At 36.8% G+C, this 27,531-nt stretch overlaps 1 protein-coding gene across 1 annotated transcript in view; it reads left to right on the forward strand.

The window, feature by feature from the left end:
• The first annotated feature begins 200 nt into the window (after positions 1-200).
• The window catches only part of LOC106871171 (ATP-binding cassette sub-family D member 2), a 43,668-nt gene continuing 16,337 nt past the window's right edge, over positions 201-27,531 (forward strand). The window contains exons 1-4 of the mRNA XM_014917501.3: positions 201-1,398; positions 16,726-16,857; positions 23,721-23,901; positions 26,476-26,600. Coding sequence (XP_014772987.1) covers positions 538-1,398; positions 16,726-16,857; positions 23,721-23,901; positions 26,476-26,600 — 1,299 coding nt within the window. The 5' untranslated portion in view covers positions 201-537. The remainder of the gene's footprint in view (positions 1,399-16,725; positions 16,858-23,720; positions 23,902-26,475; positions 26,601-27,531) is intronic.

A 27,531-nucleotide genomic window follows, 5' to 3' on the forward strand; every position in this document is an offset into this window, starting at 1 on the left:
CGGTGACAGCAGCAGCAGCAGCAGTCGTAGCAGCAACAAGCGCAGCAGCAGCAGCAGTCGTAGCAGCAACAAGCGCAGCAGCAGCAGTCGTAGCAGCAACAAGCGCAGCAACAACAAGCGCAGCCGCAGCAGCAACAAGCGCCGTAGTGGTAGTAGTAGCAGCAATCACTATAGTGGCAGCAGCAGCAGCAGCAGCTTTCGTCGTTGTAGTGGTAGCCGTAGTGGTAGATATACAATAACACACTGCTGCCCTTTTGCTCTATCTTTACTTCTTTTTCTTTTACGTTTTCTCTAGTAATGTCGATCATCTTTACGTCCACTGGCTGGCCTCCATAACCATGTTTTCTTCCCTTCAACTTAGTCCTTTTTGTCATCACTTACACTCTCAATAACAATCGGAGCAAAACAATAACAATGGCTAAGGTACTCTGTAGTTATTAGTAGTGAAAGCGGGGGAAGACAAACACTTGGAGTGAGGGACTTCGTTTCTTCATTTTTTTTCTTTTATTCATTATTATTTTGTGTTATGTTAGGAGAATGACAGTGATATCGAAGTTCCTTTCTCAGTCCAGTGTTGTCGCTAACTTCAGTCGGAAACAAGGCACCAAAAAGGCGACACTAGCAGGCTGTTTACTGATCGCAGCGGCTGTCTATGGAGCCAAGAAATGTCCCCACATTTTCGACGTTCTTCGACGAAAGGGGACTTCAAATGTAAACCTTCAGCTATCTTCAACAGCGGCAGACCAAGCTGTTGTAAAGGACAAAAAAGAAGCAGAAGAAAACATTCCACGAACAAATCGAACTATTCGTTCAAAAAAATCTCCAGCTGTAAACAAAGTGTTTTTTGATCAAATTCGTTTCTTGCTGAAGATTGTTATTCCGGGAATATGGACAAAAGAGTTCGGAATACTCTCTTTACATACCTTGTCTTTAATCTGTCGGACATTCCTGACTATCTACGTTGCATCTCTGGATGGTAAGATTGTGAAGACAATAGTACAGAAAGACGCCTTTGAGTTCATGTTGCAGTTGTCTAAGTGGATCGGCATCGCCATACCTGCCACATTCGTCAACAGTCTTATAAGGTTTGTGGAGAGCAAGCTTGCTCTTGCCCTTCGTACCCGGCTGGTAGATTATTCCTACCAGAAATATTTCCACAACCAAACCTACTACCGTGTCAGTAACCTGGACTGTCGCTTGACCAACGCTGACCAATGTCTCACAGATGACATCAATGTGTTCAGCCAGTCACTTGCTCACCTCTATTCTCACCTCACTAAACCTTTACTGGACGTAGCTATCATGACTTTTACTCTTTATAAACTAGCCAGAAACCGTGGTGCAAGCTCCAGGATACCAACATTAGTGGCTATCGTCGTCGTCTGTGTTACAGCCAAGGTAAGTTTAACCCCCTCTGCTTTTATTATTCAATTTTCTACGTCGTTAGCTACGTTCTCAGTTCAAAACCCGCCGCCCTTACCCATGATACTGTGTGACACTATTAGGTTCCAAATTAAATGTTCCAAACCCACCACTGTCGGGGGTTAAAAGGAGATCTCTTCTACGCAGTAATTCCTTGATAACAAACCTACTGAAATATAAACACCTACGTGCTGCTGTCATGTATATTGAACGCATTTATCTGTTGTATTTTGTTCCCCATTTATGACTAATATCGACCACTAGTTTCATTGATTCAAATGGGTTTTCTAAAAAAAAAAATGCTTCCTCCTATACTGTCATGACGACAGTGATGATGTCCCCACCCACCGAACACCGGATCATCAGACTAGTTAATAATTCCCTGTTCTCATCTCTTCACTCTCAGGGATAGTAAACCAGAAGATCGAACTCACCAAGCTTTTTCTTGGGATCTCTTTTTTCTGTTATTTTACAGTTTTACGACGTCACTTTCATTCTTTAAGAAAAATATCAATAATAAACAACAATAATATAAATTTATAATATAAACACAAAACCACATTTAGGAAATGAGTGCAGTGGATAAGATCGAACTTATTTTATTTGCATTAATAATCTTTGGACTGGGGAAAAGTACAATTAACCCCAACAGTATGTAAACATTAAAATGAGATCTGATGGAGCTATGTACCTCAAAGCTTTCTATCCGTTTCTACCATCCATCAGCCCTAGTGATGTTTAATAATCGCTGAGATTTGAACTCGCTGCGTTACATTTAGTACGAGACCCAACTGTATTTGTATTTAATATGTAAAACGATCCCCTGGGGTACTTTAATTCTGCCATATTGTAGATATTCATTATGTTTCTTGATCTGTGCCCTCATACGTTGAACATGAACACAAAACATTAGAGTAGCAACATAGTTACTTTATGGTGTATAGAAATAACAAAATTTTTATGTATGTATGTATGTATGTATGTATGCGTAATCATTGTGATGCATGTGAATATATGTGATATATGCGTCTGTAAGCGCGTGTGTGTATATATATATATATATATATATATATATATATATATATATATATATATGTATGTGTGTGTGTGTGTGTAGGCAACCAATTGGCAGACCGATAGGTTGTTATGTCGTAATTATTCCGGCTCTCTGCGCTGTGTTCAATTCCGACCGAGGTCGATTATTTGCTCTATATCTCTCTCTTTCTATCTGTCTTTTCATAGGAAATCGGGTGTGGTCAGATCTGGCTAAGATCAATATCAGATCTGGAGAGAGATAGGCTTCAACAGGTATAAAAGTGCCTAAGACATGCTCCGTGTCACACGCCGCTCACGATTTCACTAAGGAGTTGAGGCCTCGTGGCAAGGCGCGCGCGCACACACACACATTTGTACATACATGTATATGTGTGTGTGTGTGTACTATGCCTGTGAATATGTATGTGTATGCATATATATTTCATCTTTCACTTGTTTCAGTCATTGGAGTGTGACCATGCTGTGGCACTGTTTTGTAGGATTTAGTTAGGCGCATGCGTGGCTTTGTGGTAAGAAGCTTGCTTTCCAACCACATGGTTCCGGGTTCAGTCCCTCTGCGTGGCACCTTGGGCATGTGTCTTCTTCTACGACAGCCTCGGGCCAACCAAAGCTTTGCGAGTGGATTTGGTACGCGGAAACTGGAAGAAACCCGTCGTATATATATATATATATATATATATATATATATATATATATATATATGTATATGTATGTGTGTGTGTGTATATTTGTGTTTGTTCCCCCGCCATCGCTTGACAACCGATGCTGGTGTTTATGTCCCCGTAACTTAGCGGTTCGGCAAATGAGACAGGTAGATTAAATACTAGGCTTACAAAGAATAAGTCCTAGGGTCCATTTCTTCGACTAACATCCTTTTAAGACGGTGCTCCAGCATGGCCGCAGTCAAACAAGTAAAAGAATAAATGGATCCCAGTACTTATTTTCAAGTTTGGTAGTTATTCTATTGTTATCTAATGGCAAACTACTTTTATTATGGAGATGTAAACAACCCAACACCAGTTGTAAAGTGGTGTATGGGAACATATACAAGACGAACACACATACACACATGGCTTCCATACAGTTTCTATCTATTAAATTCATTTGATTACTAATATCAACCACTACATTAGGTCGTTAGGCTTCCATACAATTTCTATCTATCAAATTCATTCACAAGGCATTGGTCGGCTCAGGACTATAGTAGAAGACACTTGCCCAAGGTGTCACAGTGGGACAGAACTCAAAACCACATGGTTGGGAAGCAAGCTTCTCAATCACACAGCCACATGCATACAGTTCCCTTTTGGCTAATTTAGTTTGCACTACTCAAGATAACTGCAGAAGTTGTTTGCCGGTTTAGTTAGATCTCTTCACATGTTAAGCACCAAACGCACAGTCTAACTGGTCGTCAGTAAGTCATATTCTCTGTTTGTCAATAAAAAAGCTATAACACTTCCATATTACATCAAGTCAGAACATGACAGTATTCAAAGATGATGATGGTGATGATAGTTGTGGTGGTGGTGATACAATAATTGTTGAATGTTTGTTATTGCATCTCTGGAGATAAAAATTGTTTCATAGTTTAAATAATTTCACCACTCAACAAGTGGTTACTTGACCAACTAGAAATAAAAACCAAATCTCTATTAAATTCAGGTTCAGTCCCACTGTGTGGCACCTTGGATAAGTGCTTTCTACTATAGTCTCAGACCAACTAAAGGCGTGTGAGTGGATTTGATAGATGGAAACTGAAAGAAGCCTGTCATATATATCGTCATCATTTAATGTCTGTTATCCATGCTGGCATGAGTTGGACAGTTTGATCAGAGCTGGCAAGCCTGAGAATTGCACCAAGCTCTGTTGTCTGCCTTGGCATGGTTTCTATGTCTGGATGCCTTCTTAATGCCAACCACTTTACAGGGAATACTGGGTGCTTTTTATGTGGCACCAGCACTGGCAGGGTCGCCAAGTAATTTGCAAGACAAAGACCTCTGACTAGAAGGGAGAGTTGTATTGAGAGGGGTGACTTTGTGCCATTTGAGAGGTCAAAGTATAATAGAAGGATAGAAATAGGTATCTTGTTATAGAGGAGATAATAGGCTACCCCAGTTGGAAAAGAAAGGGTAGGAAAGAGAGATAGAGTTAAAAAGAAAGAGAGGCAGACTGAAAGAGAGAGATGATGATGGAAATGTGTTGGGACATACTTACAAGGTACAGTGGGTTGAATGTAGGTGGTGTAGAGAATTGGACTGGCTGACTGGGCAGGATAGGGGGGGACAGAGTGGGGATGGGTCATAAGAGTATGAGGGGAGATGGGCAGGGGTGACTGTAGCAAGGTGAGAGAAATAGGAGTGGCTCAGTGGATATGTGATATGTGGGGGCATTGAGAGTAATTGTGTGCAGGTAGGCACTGGGTAGTGATCATAGTTTGGAGAAGGGGGGGGGGAGTGTTGGGAAGATGGGTAATGGGGGAGATGGTGAGGGTGACAGATTACACAGGGAAACGAAGTTTTTGTTGCATCAATACCAGCACTTGTTCTTAACTCATTTGAGCATGCTGAATTCAAATCTGAAGTTAGTTTTTCTCTGTAAGATCTAGATGTTATGCAATTCAACTTACTCTTTTTTCTTGAAATTTGGACACCTCTCACATGGTGACATGGCCGATCTGAAAAATTTATGGCCATATAATCTTAAAATCAGACTCAAAGTAACCGCTTGATATATACACACACACACACTCATATATATATATGAAGACACATGGCTTAGTGGTTAGGGTGTTACACTCACTATTACGAGATTGTGGTTTTGATTCCCAGACTGGGCATTGCATTGAGTTCTTGAGCAAAGCACTTCATTTCACATTGCTCTGTGATCACTTCATCATCTGACATGTGGCACATGTTGCACCTGTACAGGTAATGTCGATTTGATGGAGGGAGTGAGCTTATATGAACACAAACATTTGATCACTATAAACAAATCATCTGTGTGGTCTAATGACAGGAGAGTCCTATATATGTGTATATATATATATGTGGGTGTGTGTCTATGTGTGTGTACTGATTAACAGATAACACTGGTCATCAAACTTATTGTTGCATTAATATCAATACTTGGTATTACATAATTTGAGTGCATAGATTTCAGATCTAAAGTTGGTTATTTCCTAAATGCTCTAATTTTTTTTGTAATCATGGTATTTCACAATCTCAAAATTTTGTCTTCCTCACATTGATGTCATAGTCTATCAGGAGAAATACGTGATTAAACTCTCTTCAAATTAGCTGGATAATAAACAAGAAAACGCAAGATAGTATAAATTTATTTATTTAAGAACACAATTTGAAGCCCTTTTCCTAATAAGCAAAGGTTATAGTTTATATAAACTTATTGATAAATAAGACATTAGTTACTATAAGGGGGCAAAGCACAATTGCAGTCTATTCATGTGGGAGCTTGTGCTTGAAGCTCTTGCATTTGTGGACTGTCTCAGGGCAGTCTCACTTAATGTTCCAGCAGTTGTCTGCCATTATATGTTTGTCCCATCCTCCTTGGTAACACTCTTCCATGGTCTTGAGGTCCTGATAGAACTGCTTACCTTGTTTGTCACTTACTGCTCCTAAGTTCTCAGGAAATCTATCAAGATAACTGTACATGAAATGGAGTTTGACACTCATGTTACATCCAAGATTACGAAAAGCTGACAACATATTAGCTACGAGAGTTTCATAGTTGTCAGGCTTTTTATTACCGAGAAAGTTTTCTATAACCGCCACAAATGAAACCTATGTAGTCCTTTCCTTGTCGTTCATCTTTCTGGCAAATTCTTGATTACGTACAAGTGTATGAATCTGTGGTCCTTCAAACACACCTGCCTTGATCTTCTCAAAGGACAAAGCAGGGAGAGCAGGGCCTATGTGTTGGAAGCATTCACCATCAATATTTAACACTTTGACAAACTGTTTCATCAAGTCCAGTTAGATGTGGAGTGAAGGTAATTAATTAATGTGACTACAAATGACTAGAATGCAAAACTAAAATTTACATGAAAACTAGAGCATGTAGAACATAACCGTTTTCAGATTTGAATTTAGCAGGTTAAAAACTGTAAGAATTAGTTAAAAAAAATCTTATGCAACTGAGATTTCGGAAAAATTTCTTGTCCTGTGTTATGTGTATAGCAGAGGCATGGATGTAATGAACATACTTGTATGGCCCAATTTACTTAGCTGAGCATATCTTCTCAAGCACAGTAAATTGCCAGATGTATAGAAATTATTTGTCAGCCATTCAATTAGGGCTTATGTTTTCATAATAAATTGTCTTTTTTTGTTTTAAAATTCAGCAGTTCCATTCTATCATCACCTTTCTTCTGTAAAGTGATAATTCAGTTTGTCTAATGTAGTTTTCCAAGCATCCACAATGTCATGAACTAAACCAAATTCGGGGAGTTGCAAGTGAAGTTTTCTTTAATTTTAATGACTTGTTCATCCTTAAATTTGAACTCCAAGTTTGGTCTACCACATTTAGTAACCATGGTTTTGAAAACTTGTTTGAATCCTTTTTCCCTAGAATAATTAGGTTGCCTTTTACATTTGATGATTTGTTGATTTCCTAGAATTTTTTTTCAGTCATCCATCTTCAAGTAGGATGGGTAAGTTGTTCTGGATGTGACTAGATATTTTCATAATTTTGGGGGTTAATTGTAGATACATATGGCAAAACATTTTTCTAGGTTTTACTTTTCATTTTTCTGAGATCATGGGAACCAAAACTTTTTGCCCTTTCTATTCCACATGTAATAAGATGAAATGCTCTTTGAATTAGTATCTCTTTCAATTCTTCCAATCTTAAATCACGTTTCGTTATGTTTGATATAATTGTGCAAATCTGTGTTTTGCTAAATTGAAAGGAATATTTGCTATTGTATGAACAAGACCTGCTGCAAGCTATATCACCAGCTATGACAATATGCTAAATGGTTTAAAAACCATCTGCTGGCATGTCCTAACATTTCATAGCAAGGAAAAAATTCAAATATAAATTAACCATATAGTCATAGTCAGTGATATAGCTTGAAGCAGGCCTTGTTTGCAGCATTGAAAAGTTGCAACAACGATGAAACATCAATGTCTGTCACTCTGAGAAAGGACCTGGTGTGAGTTGTCTTGTTTACCTATGACTTACTTTCAGGTGTTTTAAACACAAGGCACATTGAGAATATACTCTTTTACACCTAAAATGCAGTTGACCCACAATCTAACAACACACACACTTTATGTATGTATGCTCGATTTTATTTATATACTTCAAACTGCTTCTTATTCAAATTTAATTTTTACCATGGCATGAAACATTGGGACATGCCAGCAGATGGTTTCTAAACCATTTAGCATATAGTCATAGTTGGCAGTATAGCTTGCAGCAGGCCTTGTTTAGTACAGAACATTGGAAAACCACAGCAATGATGAAACATAAATGTCTGTCACTCCAAGAAGGGACCTGATGTGAGTTGTCTCACTTGCCTATGACTTACTTTCAGGTGTTTTTAACACTAGGTACATTGAGAAGATATTCTCTTATGCCTAAAACACAGCTAACTCTCAAACCAACAACACACACACACCTTGTGATTGTGTGTTTGATTTTGTATGTATATACACAGAAGCAAACCTATATAGGTATTAATACATAAATCCAAGAGGGGTGAAGTTAAGTTCCCTAGAAGAAAAGATGTAGTAAGCCTCAGTAATGCAAAAATTGCTTGATCCATGCTTATCCAAATAGAATTTGGCCATAGCTATTGTTTTCCAACTCTAAGGTTAATGTCTGCATTCTTAAGTTCCCATGGAGCTTCATTAATGCAGGGGTGTTACCTCTTGTGGGGTTTAGAAAGGAGTGAATGTGAGAGATTACTTGAAAGAGTTAGCTTTGAGGTATATATAGGATTTGGTGTCATTAGGGGTTATTATGTTTCTTTTGTAAACAGTAGGTTTTTAGCTTTTACAGGGCATAGTGTTGTGTTTGTGCATTTACTCTTGTGGTTATCAGAGTTAGTATTAGTAGGGCAGGACTGGATCTTTCTAAGGCTGGAAGCAATAATTGCCTGAGCTGTTTACTATAAAATATTTAGCAAGAACACCATTAAGCTTTCATGCTCCAGTACACCTAACTTTGCCAACAGCAAAACTATCCTCTGGCCACATTTTTCTTTCTACTGCCAGCTTAAATTAGGAAATATAATGTAGTTCTAGAGAGCCCCTAATAAAGATAAGATGATCACAACAGAAATGACATTGATCAACCATAGTTCCATTTAGTCTATAACTACTGTATATGTACACTTGTATAAATACAAGTTGTGAGCTATATAACCAAATGTAGGTGGTTGTATATTCATTTCAATCTAATAAATCAAGAACAAAAAAGTCATCTGTATTATTGTTATTATTATTATTATTAGTCAAGACAAAGAGCACGATTTGATTGTAAGATATTTTATTGGTTGAACGATATTTCAACAGTACGTCTGTCTTTGTCAAGTTCAAAATAAGAAGTGATAAAAATTCAAAATTATAGTTTTTAATTTTTATCACTTCTTATTTTGAACTTGACAAAGACAAACTTACTGTTGAAATATTGTTCAACCAATAAAATATCTTACACTCAAATCGCACTCTTTGTCTTGACTGTTTACCTTTGTGAAGAGTTACGTCAATCCTTTTTAAAATATTATTATTATTATTATCATCATCATTATTATTATTATACAAACTTAATGGAGCTGAGTAGTTGTACCTTTCACCAATTACTTAACATATATTGTCCTAAATACTCCTGGTGTACAAAACCAATTTATGGTCCTCTTCCGCTCCTTTTGACTGATAATAACCTATTTCACACAGTAACAAGCCTTGACAACAATCTATGTGTTTAGAATTGAACTAAAGAAATAGAAATATTGAGGTTCTATATTATATTAGTTCAACAAACTGATTCAAACCTCTCAAGTGTTGAGGTGACAAATTTTGCTTGTTTAATCATTACACATTCAGATTACCCTGTCAAATTTAAGACTCATTAATTAACATCGTTTCGAATTAATCATGGATTATCTTCTAACTTTGAGATTTCAAGGATGTGACTGTATATCTTTAGAATGACATTGTAGGGTGGATGTAAGAGGCCAGATTTTGACAGTTTAAACATAAAATAAGTAGAATATTTGGGTTGGGCTGGATATGGCCAGTTTAAATGCTAAAGAGTTAAATATTTAATCCATAATGACCTTCACTAATTTGCCTCTGAAAGCCAAGTCCATTACTACACCAACTGTAAAGTATTCTGTGAGACCCTTAATGAAATGTGCAACTTTTCTAATTCCTAAAGAAGATTTCAGAACAATGAAATAAAAATCAAATATAGGAAATGTTTATCTTCATACTATTTACAGTTCTTTTCCATATACAATTAAGAACAACACATCAGACACTGAGTTATATAAAGCTTTCCTTTCATAAGTCCAGCTCCAACATTATCACAGAAGCCATCTGCTTGCCTTTTTCTCTCACATCCTTTCCAAAAGTTAATGTGGTGTAAACATTATGTGCTTATATAAATGGTAACACTATATTCGAGAAAGATACTTTTACCCTCATTACATCCAATTTATGTTTGATAAAAACCTGAACATGCAAAATAAAGGATAACTAGGCGCAGTCCTAGGAATTTTTCAAAGGAAGGGCCCAAAGTTAGAAGGGAATACCGAAGTCAAACAACTGCATTTAGGCTCCCTTGGCTTTGTTTTATCAGCTTTCTGTTTTTAAATCAAATTCTCTCATACCTTAAGACATATACAGATTCATTTCCTGCAACTCTGATAAAATCATTGCCAGTAAGACATAAAGGTTAAACTCATAAAATACGTTTTTTCTTACAAAACAGTTTTTATGCCTACTTAATCTTTTGCCTATCCTGTGTGTTGCATGTGACACAAAAGACATCCTTCTCTGGCAACCACGTATCGTATATGATACACATTCTCAATTTTTTTCAACCATCAGAGTAACTTGAAACTTATGAAAGGAAAGCTTTATATTAATCAGAACTTATGAAACAAGGGCTAACTAAATGTCTGTAAACAAACATGAACGTCTAGAACAAATTTATGAAAGTATTTTGAACAGGCACAGGGTTAATATATGCAATTTCAAAGAGGTAGGGCATTGGTAAAAGTAGTAAAGCAATGACGGAAAGGTTCTGTGCTATTCAGTTAATCGCCTTTATTTTCTGAATTTGATTGTTGCTAAAATCAGCTTTGTTTTCATCCCTCTCAGTCAATGATAGAAGAATCAGTCAAACATTGGAGTCAAAGTAAATCAACTGTTAACTATGTAAAACATATGTCCTTGTATTTTGCATTTGTATTTAGTTTGCAAGATTCTTGATGTGAAATCATGTATTGAAACAGATTTTGTGGTATCTTGGGTGGGTCATTATGCCAAAACTAAACTGCCGGTGACATGTAAAAAGCACCATTCGAGCGTGATCGTTGCCAGCGTCGCCTTACTGGCACATGTGCTGGTGGCACTTGAAAAACAAAATTCGAGTGTGGTCGTTGCCAGTGCCGCTGGACTGGCTCCCGTGCAGGTAGCACATAAAAACACCTTTTGAGCATGAGTGTGGTCGTTGCCATAACCGCCTGACTGGCCCTCGTGCTGGTGACATGTAAAAGCACCCACTACACTCTTGGAGTGGTTGGCATTAGGAAGGGCATCCAGCTGTAGAAACTCTGCCAGATCAGATTGGAGCCTGGTGCAGCCTTCTGACTCACCAGTCCTCAGTCAAACTGTCCGATCGATGCCAGCATGGAAAGTGGATGTTAAACGACGACGACAACGATGATGATAATGATGATGAATTGGTTAACTATGCGACCAATTAACTAATCAATTGTTTGATTAATCATTTAGTCAGTCAATCAATCAGCTAGCTTTGTTGAAGTCCTTTTATCACCATTTGCAACCTCAGACCTGGGGTTAGAGAGAGTGTATCATTGATGAGGACATGAATGGTGATGAAAGAACTTTGATAAACCTAGCTGATTGATTGACTGGACTGATCAATGATTAACATAGAATTGTTTAATTAATTGGTTAAATGGTTAGCCAATTAACTAATAATAATCCTTTCTACTATAGGAACAAAGCCTAAAATTCGGTGGGATGGAAGTAGTTGATTACATCAACCCCAGTGCTTAATTGGTATTTGTTTCATTGATCCTGAAAGGATGAAAAGTGAAATCGACCTCAGTGAAATCTTAAACTCAGAACATAAAGACAGATGAAATACCACTAAACATTTAGCAGGCTTACTACCTTCAATAGACTAATAATAATAATAAAAGAAGTTAAACAGAACCAGTGTGTGTTTGTTATTGGCGTAATGACCCTCCCAAAATACAACAAAGTATGGCCTTGTTGTTGGCACTCCTTCGCTTACGACGTCGAGGGTTCCAGTTGATCCGATCAACGGAACAGCCTGCTCGTTGAATTAACGTGCAAGTGGCTGAGCTCTCCACAGACACGTGTACCCTTAACGTAGTTCTCGGGGATATTCAGCGTGACACAGTGTGACAAAGCTGACCCTTTGAATTACAGGCACAACAGAAACAGGAAGTAAGAGTGAGAGAAAGTTGTGGTGAAAGAGTACAGCAGGGTTCGCTACCATCCCCTGCCGGAGCCTTGTGGAGTTTTAGGTGTTTTCGCTCAATAAACACTCACAACGCCCGGTCTGGGAATCGAAACCGCGATCCTATGACCGTGAGTCCGCTGCCCTAACCACTGGGCCAAAGCGCCTCCACATGACCTTGTACTTAACTTAGAAATCAACATTTGTAACTTTGAAGAAGTTGTCATGAACAAGATGGCCACTGTAGTGAATAATTCAAATGATTAAATATCAATTATGTTATCAGTTGTTATTGCAAAGGATTAACGTATAACTTGTGTTCCATGTGTGTTAAGCTGGACTCAACCCGAACATCATTACTTAAGACGTAGCCAGAGAAGAAAACCCTGAGATAAACTTCAATCCAGTTCAGATCCTTAAGATTCTCTTTGTTCTCCTGCTATTGTTCCTACAAAAATAATTAAGCAATATTGATTATTTTACTGTTGCATTTATAAACTATTTTCTCAAGCTTCCATTTATTTTAATAACTTTATTAAAAGTCATTATCTCTGATTTACTGCCAGGGGAAATCCTTGACCAGCTTCTTAATTCCCTGCCTTCTTGTTCATTCCATCTTAATTATTTTTTCTTGTTTTTTTATCTAATACTTGTTTTGATATTTCTTTTATTATTTGCCAAGTCTTTCAGTTAATTGAAATTGGTTCTATTTTAGAGTTGTTTACCACTTAGTTGATTAGAATTATCTTCCTAATTATACCCAAATATAAATCAGTTATTTCTACTTATTGATGGGACAATGAAGCTCTTTTATCTCTGACTCATGTAATCAGCATTTTTTTTTTTATCATTTTGAACTAGTTTTCAGAACTGAACTTTCATTCAGAAAGTAGTATGTATATATATATAAACATACTACTTTCTCAATTAAGTTATATATATATCTATATATAAATATATATATATATATATATATATATATATATATATATATATATATATATATATATATATAATATGTGACAGTTATTCAGTTGCTATAATAAAACTCTGAGTTTCGGATGCCGGGGCGGAAACCTTCACCGGCATCTCTTCAGTTATTGAAGCAATCAAAATATTTTGATTGCCTCAATAACTGAAGAGATGCCAGTGAAGGTTTCCGCCCAGACATCCGAAACTTGGAGTTTTATTATGGCAACCGAATAATTGTCACATATTATATTACAGATAAATTCCTCTATTTACATATTATTGAGGTCTCTTTCATTCTTTTGTTGTCTTACCATTACTATTAATATATATATATATATATACATATATATTTATATTGTCAGTAAATCATAGATCTGAAAGAGAAGCACACTCTAAGATGTAGAGCAGTAGAATATTTAGAGAAAGATAGTTATGGCCGGTTCATCGGGTTACCAGGGTTTTGCATCCATAAAGCACTTAGTTTTACATGTTTCTTCAGACTCTAATGGCCATTAGCCTATAACCTCTCTTCAAAATGGAGGTAGAAAAGGCCTTGTGGTTAGTTTTTGAACATATAAAGAAGAAAGGTCAAGTGCAAGGGATTGTCTCCCTTTGACCACTATCTGGAATCCACCCAGTCAGCTTGCAGGTCTCGGGATCTCACTAGGGATTGCCTGAAGTGTAAGCAGGGTCCAAAGATTTCCGTCCTGGAATCTAAGATGTTCCATGGCTCAAGGGAGATCTTTATCCTTGCCCATTCTAGTGCACTTGACTTTCATGATGTCCATGTCACATCGTACACCCTTTACATTGATCACAGAACATTGAGCCAGTAATCATGAGTCTGGCATTTTGACACTTGGCATGAATCATCATGACACTGGTAACTCTTTCTCAATATTCAGATGGCTTCCAGTCCTCCATGTCAGCTTAGTTTTTCTCAATCACAGCTTTCATCTCTATGCTCTCTAACACTGTCGACTGTTCACCAATACATCAAGTTGTTCTTAAAAAGAGAAACATGAAAAATCATCAAATTTAACTAGAACACCCAATGTGCATATATATTTATACATATGTATGTGTGTGTGTGTGTGTGTGTCTGTATGTGTGTGTCTGTAAGTATGTATAAAATTAGCTGCATTTCTTTCACATTTGTCATAGTTTTTTGCAATGGACTGACAGGCTTAGATTTCATTTCATATCATTATGAAAATGTCATCACTATTACACTAGCCATTATCTCAGGGCTTGTGTAGAAATATCAAATTATTAGTATCTAAATTGTTGACAGAAAACTGAAGTGTTTTATTTTGAATTCTAAATACTAGCAAAAACACTGTCATCTGGGTGGTTTTCTGCTACTGTATGTTATGTTTGCTTGTAGTAAACTTGAAATGAAAAATTTCAAAGTGATTATGATATGATTAATATATGTAGTATAAAAGTTTTCACTGATATTCTTAAAGTATCCCTAAAATGTTGTTAACGCCTATCTCTAACAAAAACAATTGAATGAAAGTGGTAGAGAGAAAGAGAGAGATAGCATGACTAGGAACAAAGTAAATGTAACAAAGTGTTCTGGGGAACGATGAAAGGTATTAAATGAAATAAAAAGGGAAGGGGTACAGTGAGAGGGGAAAAGACTAAGACCAAAGGGAGCAAGATGTTGAAAAAGCAGAAAAATAAGAGTGAGAGAGAAAAGGTTATGGTGACATAGAAGTAGAAAGACTAACAGGAATAGAAGCAGTAAATAAAGAAGAGATGGAAAGAGAGAGTAAGAGAGAAAGGGAGTGAGCATTGCAAGGAAACAATAGAAGAAAGGGGATACAAGTGTAAGATGTAAAAAAAATTTGTCGCAATGAAAAAAATTTAGTTTTCTGATTAATGTGTAGTTGAAATCTTCATTAAAAAAAAAGAAACTTGGAAACCACATTTTAATAAAAATATATCAAGGGTGGAATTTATAAAAATTTTCTAGGCAGTAAAGAAGTTCATGGGGATTCAGCATATGGCATCAAAGACGGCGGGGTGGGGGGTGGGGGGTTGCAAGGAAGATTCACAAATCTTGACTTTGCTGATGTTGTGGTACCACTTAGTACCACATCTATGGTAATTTAAGACATATCTCAACATTAGCAACTCAGAGATTGTTTTGTTTTTTTTTGTTTGTTTTTTTCTTTTGCATTAGCAATGTAAAGACAAAAGTGATGATTATTGGTGAGACACAGCAGCAAGTCCAGCTGGAAGATCATCAATTCTCTCCTGTCTTTGGCTAGTAATATTACTACTATTAGAAACTCAGAAGATGATATGGAAAAGAGACTCAACAAAACTGTAGCTATCTTCTTCCACCATCTGAAGCCTGTATGATCCAATTCCTCCATCAATCAAGGCACCAAACCTTTCTTGTGTACATCCTTTATCATGCTAATGACAACTTGAGCCTGCAGTATGTGGAAAAAGACCAGCACAATCTGTAGAACTGAAGAGGTGTTTTCCATGAACATTGCCTCAGGACCACATCACAAATGGAGTAGTAATGGAAAGGACCAGGTAATCTATGTGATACCATCACTGTGAGATGATAGGAAGTGCTTGGTCCCATGTTACACATACTCATGAAGTAACCAGTGAGAGCTTCTTTTGAGTGGAAACTAGTGCATGGTGGGAGAGGGGGAGGAGACATGGCAGACTTATCAAGGTTTGGTTGAAGACTGTGGAGAAGTGCCTGGTCTGAGAGTAGGTCCATAACCAAGTTTGCCATCATGCTAGGTGGAGATCTCTTGTCACCTGATGCTCTGAGGGGAGTGGGGAGAACTAAAACTAAATCTGAAAAAAAATGATTTCTAATATTTCAGAATGTTTCATTACAAATGAGTTAACATTTGGAATGCCATGAAAAATGTTAATGTGTTTTTAATTCTGGTTTGTTTTTTCACATTTCAACTTTTATTTACTGGTCACTACTGACCTCTACCAGCTTCTCTTTTTTCTCTTCTTACTATTTTCTTATTTCTATTCTCTCAAGCCTCAATTGTGAGAGCCTCTCTATGGTCATTTAATCTGCTAGAAATAGCTACTAAATCTCCTTCTAATCACTTTATCCTATGTTAAAGACAAACCAAAAAAAAATGAATGTCTTACATTTATGTTTGAAAATAAAACCACAATGATAACATATGGAATATTTTAAATCTTAGGTTTGCTCCGTCAGACAACAACTTCTTCACATTTTTTTCCTGCTTTTCTGAGTAGTTTTATGCCTGAACTTTAACCCTTTAGTATTTAAACTGGTCATATCTGGCCAAAACATTCCACCTGTTTTATGTTAAAACCAGATAAATCCGACCTCTCACACTTACTCTACAATGTCATTCTAAAAATAACCAATCACATCACTGAAATCTCAAAGCTAAGAGATAATGCATGACTAAATCAAATCTGTGTAAATAAATAAGCATTACATTTGACAGAGAAATCTGAATGTTAAAGGGTTAAATCCTAAATTTTTTAATGTTTGCTTTTGTTTTTAGTTTCAATATAATGTTCTTCTTTCTAACTTATCTTTAGGTTCTGAGAGCAGTGTCCCCTCGGTTTGGAAAGTTAGCTGCTGAAGAGGCAAAGCGTAAAGGAGAGCTACGTTACATGCACTCCAGGGTGATCAGTAATGCTGAGGAGATAGCTTTCTATGGTGGCCATAATGTAAGTATAACATACCTGTGACTATCAAACTTTTATGTTACTCTCTTTACTCTTTTACTTGTTTCAGTCATTTGACTGTGGCCATGCTGGAGCACCGCCTTTAGTCGAGCAAATGAACCCCAGGACTTATTCTTTGTAAGCCTAGTACTTATTCTATCGGTCTCTTTTTGCCGAGCCACTAAGTTACGGGGACGTAAACACACCAGCATCGGTTGTCAAGCGATGCTGGGGAGACAAACACAGACACACATACATACATACATATGTATATATACATATACATGATGGGCTTCTTTCAGTTTTTGTCTACCAAATCCACTCACAAGGCTTTGGTCGGCCCGAGGCTATAGTAGAAGACACTTGCCAAAGGTGCCACGCAGTGGGACTGAATCCGGAACCATGTGGTTGGTAAGCAAGCTACTTACCACACAGCCACTCCTACGCCTATGTTATTGAAAATACAAACAAATATCTTGTCTAGCCTCCTCGTGTGACTACTAAGGGTTGTTGTTTAACTTTGGTTTGATGGCTTTAAAAGGATGTAGAATGAAGATGACTGAGTAGTTAAGATTACCTCTCCATTGGTAATAAGTTCAAATCTGCTGCAAGTGGTTTGAGCCGAGTACTTAATTCTGCATTGCTTCAGATTGTTCAGTTGTTAGGAATGTTACTTGCAATGAACTAGCATCAAACTAGGGAGAAATTTATCTCATCTGCTCCACACAAATGTTTCAAACATCACCTCTTAAAAGCCTCCTTGGGGACTTAGAAGACATTTACATTAAGAAGATAAGAGGTAACTCTTTGCTTAGGTGTCAGTATCTCCCAGATAACATTTCCTGATGATCTTGTAATTTTTGCTTTCATGGTTTTTGGTTGGAAGGAATGGTTTGTAACCATGGCCTTTGTGGGCTTTCCAAAACCAGTGAGATTGATGTGAGTGATGTACTTCTTGAAGAAGTGCTGAAAAAAATATGACATAAGGATGGATCTCCAGAAGGTTGATTTTCTGGAAAGATTGAGAATAATGGTTGGTGTAGAGCCTGGAGTTGGGGAGTGAACACTGTATGGAGGAAGAGAGGAGGAAAGATAAGTGGGTCTGAGTGGATATAGCACAAGAACAGCCAGCTCTGAGACAGATGAAATAACTAGAAAAGGTAAAGTGAACAGAGAGTACATCTGTGAAACAATGATTGGAGTATGTTGGTGAGATGGCGAGTAACTCCATGCCGATCATTTGGGTAACCATTTGGGGGATTTGATCAAGCTGTGTGTACATATAGCAGCAGCACTGTCCCTGATAAACAGTATTCCAGTGTGGGTTTCACTTGATGGTGAAAATAGACAAAATCATTTTGAATTAAACGACTAAGCACAGAGGGTTTGAACTTGAGACCTATAGACTCAAAGCTTAGTGTTATATCCACTTAGCTGTTTCCTTTGTACTGTTCCTCTATTTCTAAATACTGTATCAGTATCTACAACATTGATATAAATATATTTATGACATTATTGACTATAAAATAGACTAAACATGCTTCATATCACTATTTTGGCACACTATGACAAATTGACCTCAGACCAAAGTTCATATATGATCCAGGTGTACTTGAGTATGACTGATATAAATGGGGTATATTTCAGAGTGGCTGCTCTAACCTAAGTGTACTGCAGTATGGACAGTATGCAGACATAAGAGCACTGAATTTTGACTGGAACGATCCAGGTGTGCATCTGTGTGACTCCTGTGACCTCTGTGTATTGCAGTGTAACTTGTATGACTTACATGTACTGCAGTGTGGCTATGTCTGCTTGTTATGTGACAGCTGCTGCAGTACAACTTAGATATTTTGCACTATGACCTAAGTATACGGCAATGAGATGTGGTTATGATTTAAGTAAAATGATAATAAGCAGCGGTACATAATTATTCTGATTTATGGTAGGTATAATATTTTCCATTTAAGTGTTTCAACAAATTTCCTCACCATAGAAAGATCTCATATTTTGTTGCTATTTTATAACAACTCTACATCTAGGCCCCATTATCATTCTTTCATCCATTTATTTTGACCATCTGAAAATGGTTCAATAGTAATTAAAAGACAGTAACTATCATACAATAACTAAACTACAGTAACTATCAGATAGTAACTGATGTATTTCCAGTTCATCTACTGCAAATCTTATTTAATGAAAAAGTTTTTCTCTCCCTTATTTATTATGGCTCTTGTGTTTCATTTCATCAGGTATGTAGGGGACTATATTGTCTTGTTTAAGGTAAGTTTTTAGTTTGCTGTATTTCTTAGATATTGCTAGAATTCGCCTTGCTCTGTTCTATTGACTCCATTCTGCAGTGACAGTTTGATGGTACCTACTCCATACTGTTGTATTAACCCTTTCCCTTGCAATATAGTTCTATTTCATTACAATCACCAAACTTATTAAGCTATAGAAATGTCTCCATTTTCTTCTGTTGGTCCATCCCTAGAGAGAGGGCCTTGGTACTTGTAAACATTTTAGCTGACAACTTCAATACAGTATTTACCCTTGCACTTACCTGCCTGCCTCACTACTTCAGTTACATTCAGTCTTTTCAATCTCATTTGATTTTGTTTATTTTATTTGCAGTTAGATTTTATTATTATTATTTTGTATCAGAATTCTCATAGAACATAGACAAGTGAGATGTTTAGCTATAATATTCAGTCTTAGTGTCAAAACATAAGATCTGTTGTAAAATGGTAAGTATTGCTCTTGCTCTTCCAGTATTCTGTTGTTTTTTTCAGTAAAATATTTATTCCAAATTTTTGTTGTTGTATATTCCCAAGTTAGCCTTGATCCAGCAACTCTGTGATCAAAACCCTTACAGCCCTTACTTTCCTCTCTTTCTTACAGATATAATAATGACAGTCTTTTTACATTTCTGAAGATCATGAGGAAGTACAGCATGCCCTTGAATTTCTATGTAAACTGATCCTTGACGATGTGGAGATTATCTTCCTCCCTGCATTTAGTAGTTTCAAAGTGACAATCAATCTATGGAGTTTGACCCCATTCTTTAGACTTGGAGTTCTGACCACAGTGGCTCAGCTGGCTAAGATGGCCTTGGTGACCAGCAAGCTGTAGGTTTTACATTGGAGTGGACTTCTCCTAGATGAATTGCGCTAGAAGGCTGAGAAGCTCCATCTACCCTGGAGTTGCCAGAAGGGTGTCAAGGAGGATACCAGGCTCCCTAAGGAACTCTACTCATTGATTTGCAGTCAGGGTTGACTCCCCTTGCCTTTTCCTTTCCGAAGGCACTCTCAAAGCAGTGAGGGTTTGTGCTTGGAGTTTCTTCCATAATTTGCTAATTAACCTGTAGCTGAGATCCTGACAAGTGCTACTATTCCAGCTCAGAGTAGAAGTGGGAACAATGCTGGCTAAGAAGTGGTCCTACACTCAGAAACCTGGAATTCTTGAAGCAGGGCATCACTACTGGGTGCAGTTTCAAGTCATATCTAGAACAATCTTTGCAGATATAGTGTACCTGGAACAACATCCTCCAATGTGTACGGTTTTTTTAATTGGTGATAAGGTGTAATTTGAAAGATATTTAGCTATTGTATCTTAAAATTTGAGTGATCTTATTCAGGATTCCCCATATCTATTTATTTCTAGTTGTTTCAATTGAATGGAACTTGTAACCTAATAAAACATAAGTGGGACACTCCTAAATTAATCAACCACAACTAAATCACCTTGTTACACAAATTCATCTTCCATAGCCTTTTTTCTGCCGTCTCTCTATTTAAATACACAGCTTTTGTTTCAAATGATTTTTGAGCGTAATGGAGCATTTAGTAAAATGACTGTTGTTATTAAGCTGGTGTTCGGAACATAAATTAACATGAAAGTTTGATGGATTGATTTGACCCTTTTGTTACCATATTTCTATTGAAATGCACATCCTTTGTTTCAATTAATTCAGAAGATAACTTTGGAACATAAATTAACATAAAATTTTGATGAAAGGTTTTCATTGAGATCACTGTAAATAAGGTAGTTTTTTTTACCATAGGATGAGGGACAGTCTCAGGTTGGTTGATAGCAAAAGAGTTAATTTAGATCTCTTCAAACAGGCAGTTTTTATCATAGGACCAGAGGCAGTTTCAGGTGGGTTGGTATCAAAAGAGTTAAGGCACCATTACACTCTTATCTATCTCTGATTATCATACTTTTTTTATGGTTTGGTCAAAACTTCAACCCTTTAGAATTTAAACTAACCATGTCTGGCCAAAATATTTAACCTGCTTTATGATCAAACTGGCCAAATCTTTTCCTTCACATCTACCCAACTATGTCATTTTAAATATGAACAATCACATCATCAAACACTTTACACGATGTGATAACACATGATAACACAGTGTGAATAAATAAGCATCACATTTAACAGAAAGGTTACAGGAACCACCTCTCTATTTCAGTAATGCCAGAAGTAGGGTTCTTCTGTCTCCTTTAATGTAGACAGTGTCCTTGTAATGTATATAGTATCTCTGTAGCCCAGATATTGTAGATAGTGTCCCTGTTCTTCCTATTAAATATGTAGTGTACCCATGTCCCATATAATTTATACAATGTTATAATCTAGATAGTGTTTCTCAATCCTATATAGTGTAGACTGCCTCAAATATCTCTTATAATGTAGACAATGTCCCTGTATCCTTTATAATGTAGACAGTGTTCCTGTGTCCAATATAATATAGACTGTCCCTGAATTACAATGTGTAGATAGTGTCTCTATCTCATGTAGTGTAGACTGTTCCTGTATTGCTAAAAATGTCAAGTGTCTGTTGTCCCCTATTATGTAAGCTAGCAGGCGTACCCGGTGTTGCCCAGGGTTGTTTGTTAAGTATGCCTGTTTGGTTATTAGACCATTCACGGATGCACCTCTGAACAGAATGAAAGAAATCATAATGGCAGATGTTCCCTACGTTGTTTGATTTATTTAGCACAATAGTGAACATGCAGAGTCATACACCCACGCCATTGTCATTGTTTTCCATTGAGACTGTCGGTCAATCTGTAAAAAAACAGCAGTAATTGAGTTTATTTTCCTTACCACATAACTGCTGACTTATGCTGTTTAGCAGATGGAAAGGTTGAGCCTAAAGTTATGACATAAAGAGAAATAGTATGTTTACCTGCTGTTTCACTGGGTTGTACATACAACATTATCTGAACAAAAAATTTGACGCGTGGCCTGTGCAAAAAAGATGAAAAGTGTAGTATCTGTTGCCTACCTCACAATTGGGGGCACTTAACGGAGGGCATACTGTGAAGATTACACTAATGAAATAAACAAGGTGACAAGGGTATAGTTACCTGATGTTTTCCTGTTTGCTGCATAGAGCAACATCTATTGTTGTCTTTCCCCTGTAGTTACTGTAGCGCATGCAGCAGCAGTTGCTACAGCATTTCTTGTAAGTCGATCTGCATGTTGTGCTGCAGTCTCTGCAGCTTGTGCAACAGCATTTGAGATTGGTCTATTTATGTTGGGGGCGTGGAACTTCAAGGAAAAAATTATAAGAAAAAGCGTCCTAAGTCAAAGAGAGCACACATATTAAATTTTGGTGAAATTCAGTTGAAAATTGTAGGAGTAGAAGTGGTTTACACAACGCACACACAGACAACTTGCCTTTTAATATATAAGATAGTGTCTCTCTTCCCCTTATAATGCAGATAGTGCCTCTGTGTCCTTCATAATGCAAAACAGTGTCCTTGTGTCCCATATGGTGAAGATAGTATTTCCATGTTCTCTTTAACTCTTTTGTTACCATATTTCTGTTGAGATGCTCTGTCTTTACTTCAATTAACTTTGGAAATAAAGAAAATAACATTGTCGTTATTAATTGGTGTTTGGTTCATAAATTAATACTAAGTTCTGTTGGAAGATTTTAGTTCAGAACTCTTGAAAATAAGATGTTTGTACCATAGAGCCACAGGTGGTCTCAGGTGAGTTGGTATCAAAAGGGTTAATGTGGACAGTGCCAAAGTTATAAAATAGAAAATGTTGTAAATTGTTAATGTTGACTTAATAAAAGAGACTGCATTGTTACATATTCAAACTGTTGCCACACTTACAATCTTATCCTTGTGATATAATTTTACTTGATTCAATTTACTGAGTTAAGAAAACAGATGTAACTCTTACTTGACCTTCTCAGTGACCAACAGTAAATAGTAAGAGTTTCTTTTCCCTCGGTGAAGAAATTTGTTCTAATAACTCATGTGGAAATCTTTTCTCATTTACTTGTTTCGGTCGTTGTACTGCGACCTCGCTTGAAAGGTTTTACTCAAATGAATCTTGAAGGGTTTTACTCAAATGAATCTTGAAGGGTTTTACTCAAATGAATCAACTTCAGTACTTTTTTTTCTAAAGCTTTATACTTATTCTTTCAGTCTCTTTTACTAAACTGCTAAGTTACAGGGATGTAAACAGACCAACACCTGTTGTTAAGTGGTGGGTGGGGAGAAACACAAAGATACACACACATACATACATACATACATACATGTGTGTACACACACACGCACACACACTCAAACATGATGGGCTTCTTTCAGGTTCCATCTACCAAATCTACCAAAATCCATTCTCTAGACTTGGGTCAGCACAGGGCTATAGTAGAAGACACTTGCTTGAGGTATCACAAGAGTGGGACTGAACTCAAAATCATGTGGTTGGGAAGCAAACTTCTTACCACACAGCCATGACTGTTTAAATTTTCAGAACCACTTCATATTTATTAGCAAGGCAAATTAGGGAGTAAAAGCAATTGTGAAGTTTTTCTACTACAGTGGGTTTTTTTTCCCTTTAGATTGAACTCAGTGCCTTACAGCAGTGCTACCGATCTCTGGCTTTACATATGGATATCATTTTCCGGAAGCGTTTGTGGTATATAATGCTAGAACAGTTCCTCATGAAGTATGTGTGGAGTGCTGCAGGTTTGGTGATGGCAGCAATACCCATCATTACTGCTACAGGAATCAAGGCTGATGGTAAGATACTGTTTTTCACACCTCTTTCTTTGTTTCCATCTGATAATACACAATCATCACATTCATCATCATCATCATCATCATCTTTTAACATCTGTTGTCTATGCTGGCATGGGTTGGACAGTTTGACTGGGTCTGGTAACCTGGAAGGCTGCACCAGACTCCAGTCTGTTTTGGTATGGTTTCCACGGCTGGATGCCCTTCCTAATGCCAACCACTCCGAGAGTGTAATGGGTGCTTCTATGTGCCACCGGCACGGGTGTCAGTTGTATGACCACCAGTATTTGCCATGACTATGATTTCACTTGCCTTGATGGGTCTTCATCTCAAGCATGGCATACTGCTACAGGTGTGTGTGAGAGTGTCTATGTTGTATATTTGCAGACTATGTGTGTGTGTGTGCATGACAAGGGAACAATATATTACCAAATGAACTTCAATAGCTTACAACAGTTTCTGCTAGAAGATGCAATGCACTCATAGTTGAGTGCATATATATCACCCTATAACTTCATTGGAGCTTCAAAAATGAAGTATAATTTTATTTGGGGAAGTATTTATAAATATGGAAAGCATCTCCATCTTTTATTACTCTCTGTACTTGACTAATGCTTTTTCTGAGGCATATGTATATGGACTTCTAATGCCAGATTATTTAGTATTGCTATATCTAAGCAAAATATTAATATATATAATATATATGTATATAGGAAAAAGTATGATAAACACAGGATGTGGTTTGTACATATACTGTTTGTTCCATATGCATATTTCACCATTTTCAACCTTTGCAGTGAGTGCTCATAGTGCAGCTGGATGCAGTTCCACAACAGTTCTTCAAGGGAACACTAGCAGGTGTACAGGCAATAATGTGGATAACTAAATTAGATATATTAAATATCCAATGTTGACAGCTTCCATTATGGCCACATATTGTGATGACCTACAGTCCAACCTTCAGCTTCAGTTTGAACCTGAGAGTCCTTGACCCAATAGCAGGCCAAAGTGTATTTCTCAGTGTTTGGTTCAACAGTTCAGTACTAAATGCGATTAAATAAAATCAAATTAAATTCCATCAGATTGAATTAGACATGTGTGGTATGAGGAACTTATTTATGATAGCAATTTCAAAAATTCTCTCCGTAATTGAGTTTTAGATTATATGCAGTTTTTACATCCTATATGCGTTGCTATGATTTATAAAAAAAAAGATATTTTAATTCAATGAGAATATTGATTGCTATTTGAAAGTCAAACTAGATATTATCCTGATAAAATTTTAATCTCATTTAGTCACTAGCTGTGGTACTAAACATTGAGAAATGCACTTTGGCATACTTTAGGATCGAGGGCTCTCAGTTTCGAACTTAAGCCAAAGGCCAAAATGATGTCAGTAACTTTTATATGCAGCAACTTTTATAGCCATATCAAGTTTCTAAATTTCTTTTTCATTTCCTTTTTTTTATCTGAGAAACCATTGTAACCTAGCAAAATACATTATCCATGTATAAATACACTCAGCTCGCTTTAAACCTCATTTGTGGAGAGACCTTGAATAAAGATGCTTATTTGAAAATAGCTGGATACAAATACAACTGTTAATTCTCTACGCAGCATAAACACATGTCAGTAATATCTAAACCAATTATGCTGTATAATTAACTATAAAAAGAAAAACTAAAATAAAAAATATGCAGATGTACCAGTCTGTATTTATTGAAATTGTGTTAGATTTACACTTCCAAAAATATTCATAAACCAGTAAAGCAAACCCAGAATTTACCCATTGGATGACTTATAGTGAGATTGCTCACCCTAGATGCTCATTTCAACTTGATGTGGTTAAACTGGACCTGAATTATAGCTGAGTGCTCATACAATAACTGCCTGAATAATTTATACATATATATTCATTATTTATATAAAGATATACATATATATATATATATATATATACACAATACTGTGCAAAGTCTTTGACCACTTTAAACCTTTGTAAGTTTCTACCAATTGTCAACTTATAGTTGGATGTTTTACATTGTTTTGTTGTTTTACAGATGAAACATTGGCCCTGTTGGAGCCATTTCCATACTTAATCATTATATTTTGTAGTAGGGGTTCTGAATGAGAGGGGAAGATGTGAGACAACCACCAAAAATGGCCATGCTAAAATTTTCAGCCACATATTCTCGACATTCTTTCTGCTCACCCTATTCAATACATTCACTACATTGTATTTACTAACCCCATATGTCCACTAGATTCTATGTGTTCCTCATACTCTATATGTTTACTGCATTCTATGTGCACTGCACCCTGTACATTTACTCCACTGTGTGTGTCCACTGCAGTCTATGTTTTCCACATTCTTCTTTTATCTCTTTTACTTGTTTCAGTTATTGTACTGTGACCATGCTGGGGCACCACCTTAAAGGGTTTAGTCAAAAATATGACCCCATATTTCACCATTCTCTTTTATCTTCCTAACCTCTCCAGCTAGCAATGCTACCCTGTTGTCTTATTAGACTGTATGATCCACTGCAAATACAAATAGTATATTGTTGCATATTTCAGGTACCTGTGTAAATGATGACCCAGATGGAGGTGTTAGTGAACGTACTCAGTCTTTTACCACTGCCAGGAACTTACTTATTTCAGCAGCTGATGCCACTGAACGGATGATGTCTTCGTATAAAGAAGTAAGAATTTCTGCTTGTTTGTACTCATTTATGTTGTGGCATCTCTTTCAAGTATCTAAATATGTGTTTCCAGGTAAAACTCAAATCATGAATTGCAACACGTGAAGGTAGGAAAGTTGTGTGATATCTCCCAACATATAGTAACTGTGATTATATTAATAGCCTTAGTTGACTTTGCCTTTCGTCCTTTTGGGGTCAATGAAGTAAGTACCAGTCAATGTAACCAATTAACCCATTTCCCAAAAATTTCAGGCCTTGTGCCTATAGTAGAGAAGATATTGGTTTCAAATTTTGGCATAAGGCCAGCAAATCCAAGTGAAGGAGCAAGTTGATTACATCAATACCAATAACTCAACTGGTACATTATTTTGTCGACCTTGAAAGGATGAAAGGCTAAGTTGACCTCAGGAGAATTTGAAATCAGAATGTAAAGATGGATAAAATGCCACTAAGCATTTTGCCTGATGTGCTAATGATTCTGCCAGCTCTCTGCCTTAAGTACCTGGATGGGATGCCAATCTGTTGCAGGATTACTCATTTTTGCCAGCTGAGTGAACTGGAGCAATATGAAATGGAGTGTTTTGCTCAAGAACACAATGCGTTGCCCAGTTCCGGAATCAAAAACACAACTTGACGATTATGAGTCCAACACTCTAACCATTAAGCCAATTGCTTCCACGTATTATAGAAAAGATATTAATATCCTGTTAAATAATTCTCTTGGTGATACAGTATCAACATACTTAATGCATGGAGCATTGACAATTTAGTTACCATATTTTCTTTTGAAACACACTGCTTGCATAATGCTGTTGCATGATAAAATGTACCCAGGTGATGTCATAAAGTAGCTGGTGATAGAAAGTATCTATATGTAAAAATATTGCCATACCAAACAACATGACATAAATGACAAAGACTGGCAGTTTTC

Source organism: Octopus bimaculoides, chromosome 4 (genome assembly GCF_046866305.1).
Source record: "Octopus bimaculoides isolate indiv1 chromosome 4, ASM4686630v1, whole genome shotgun sequence".
Lineage (NCBI taxonomy): Eukaryota > Metazoa > Mollusca > Cephalopoda > Octopoda > Octopodidae > Octopus > Octopus bimaculoides.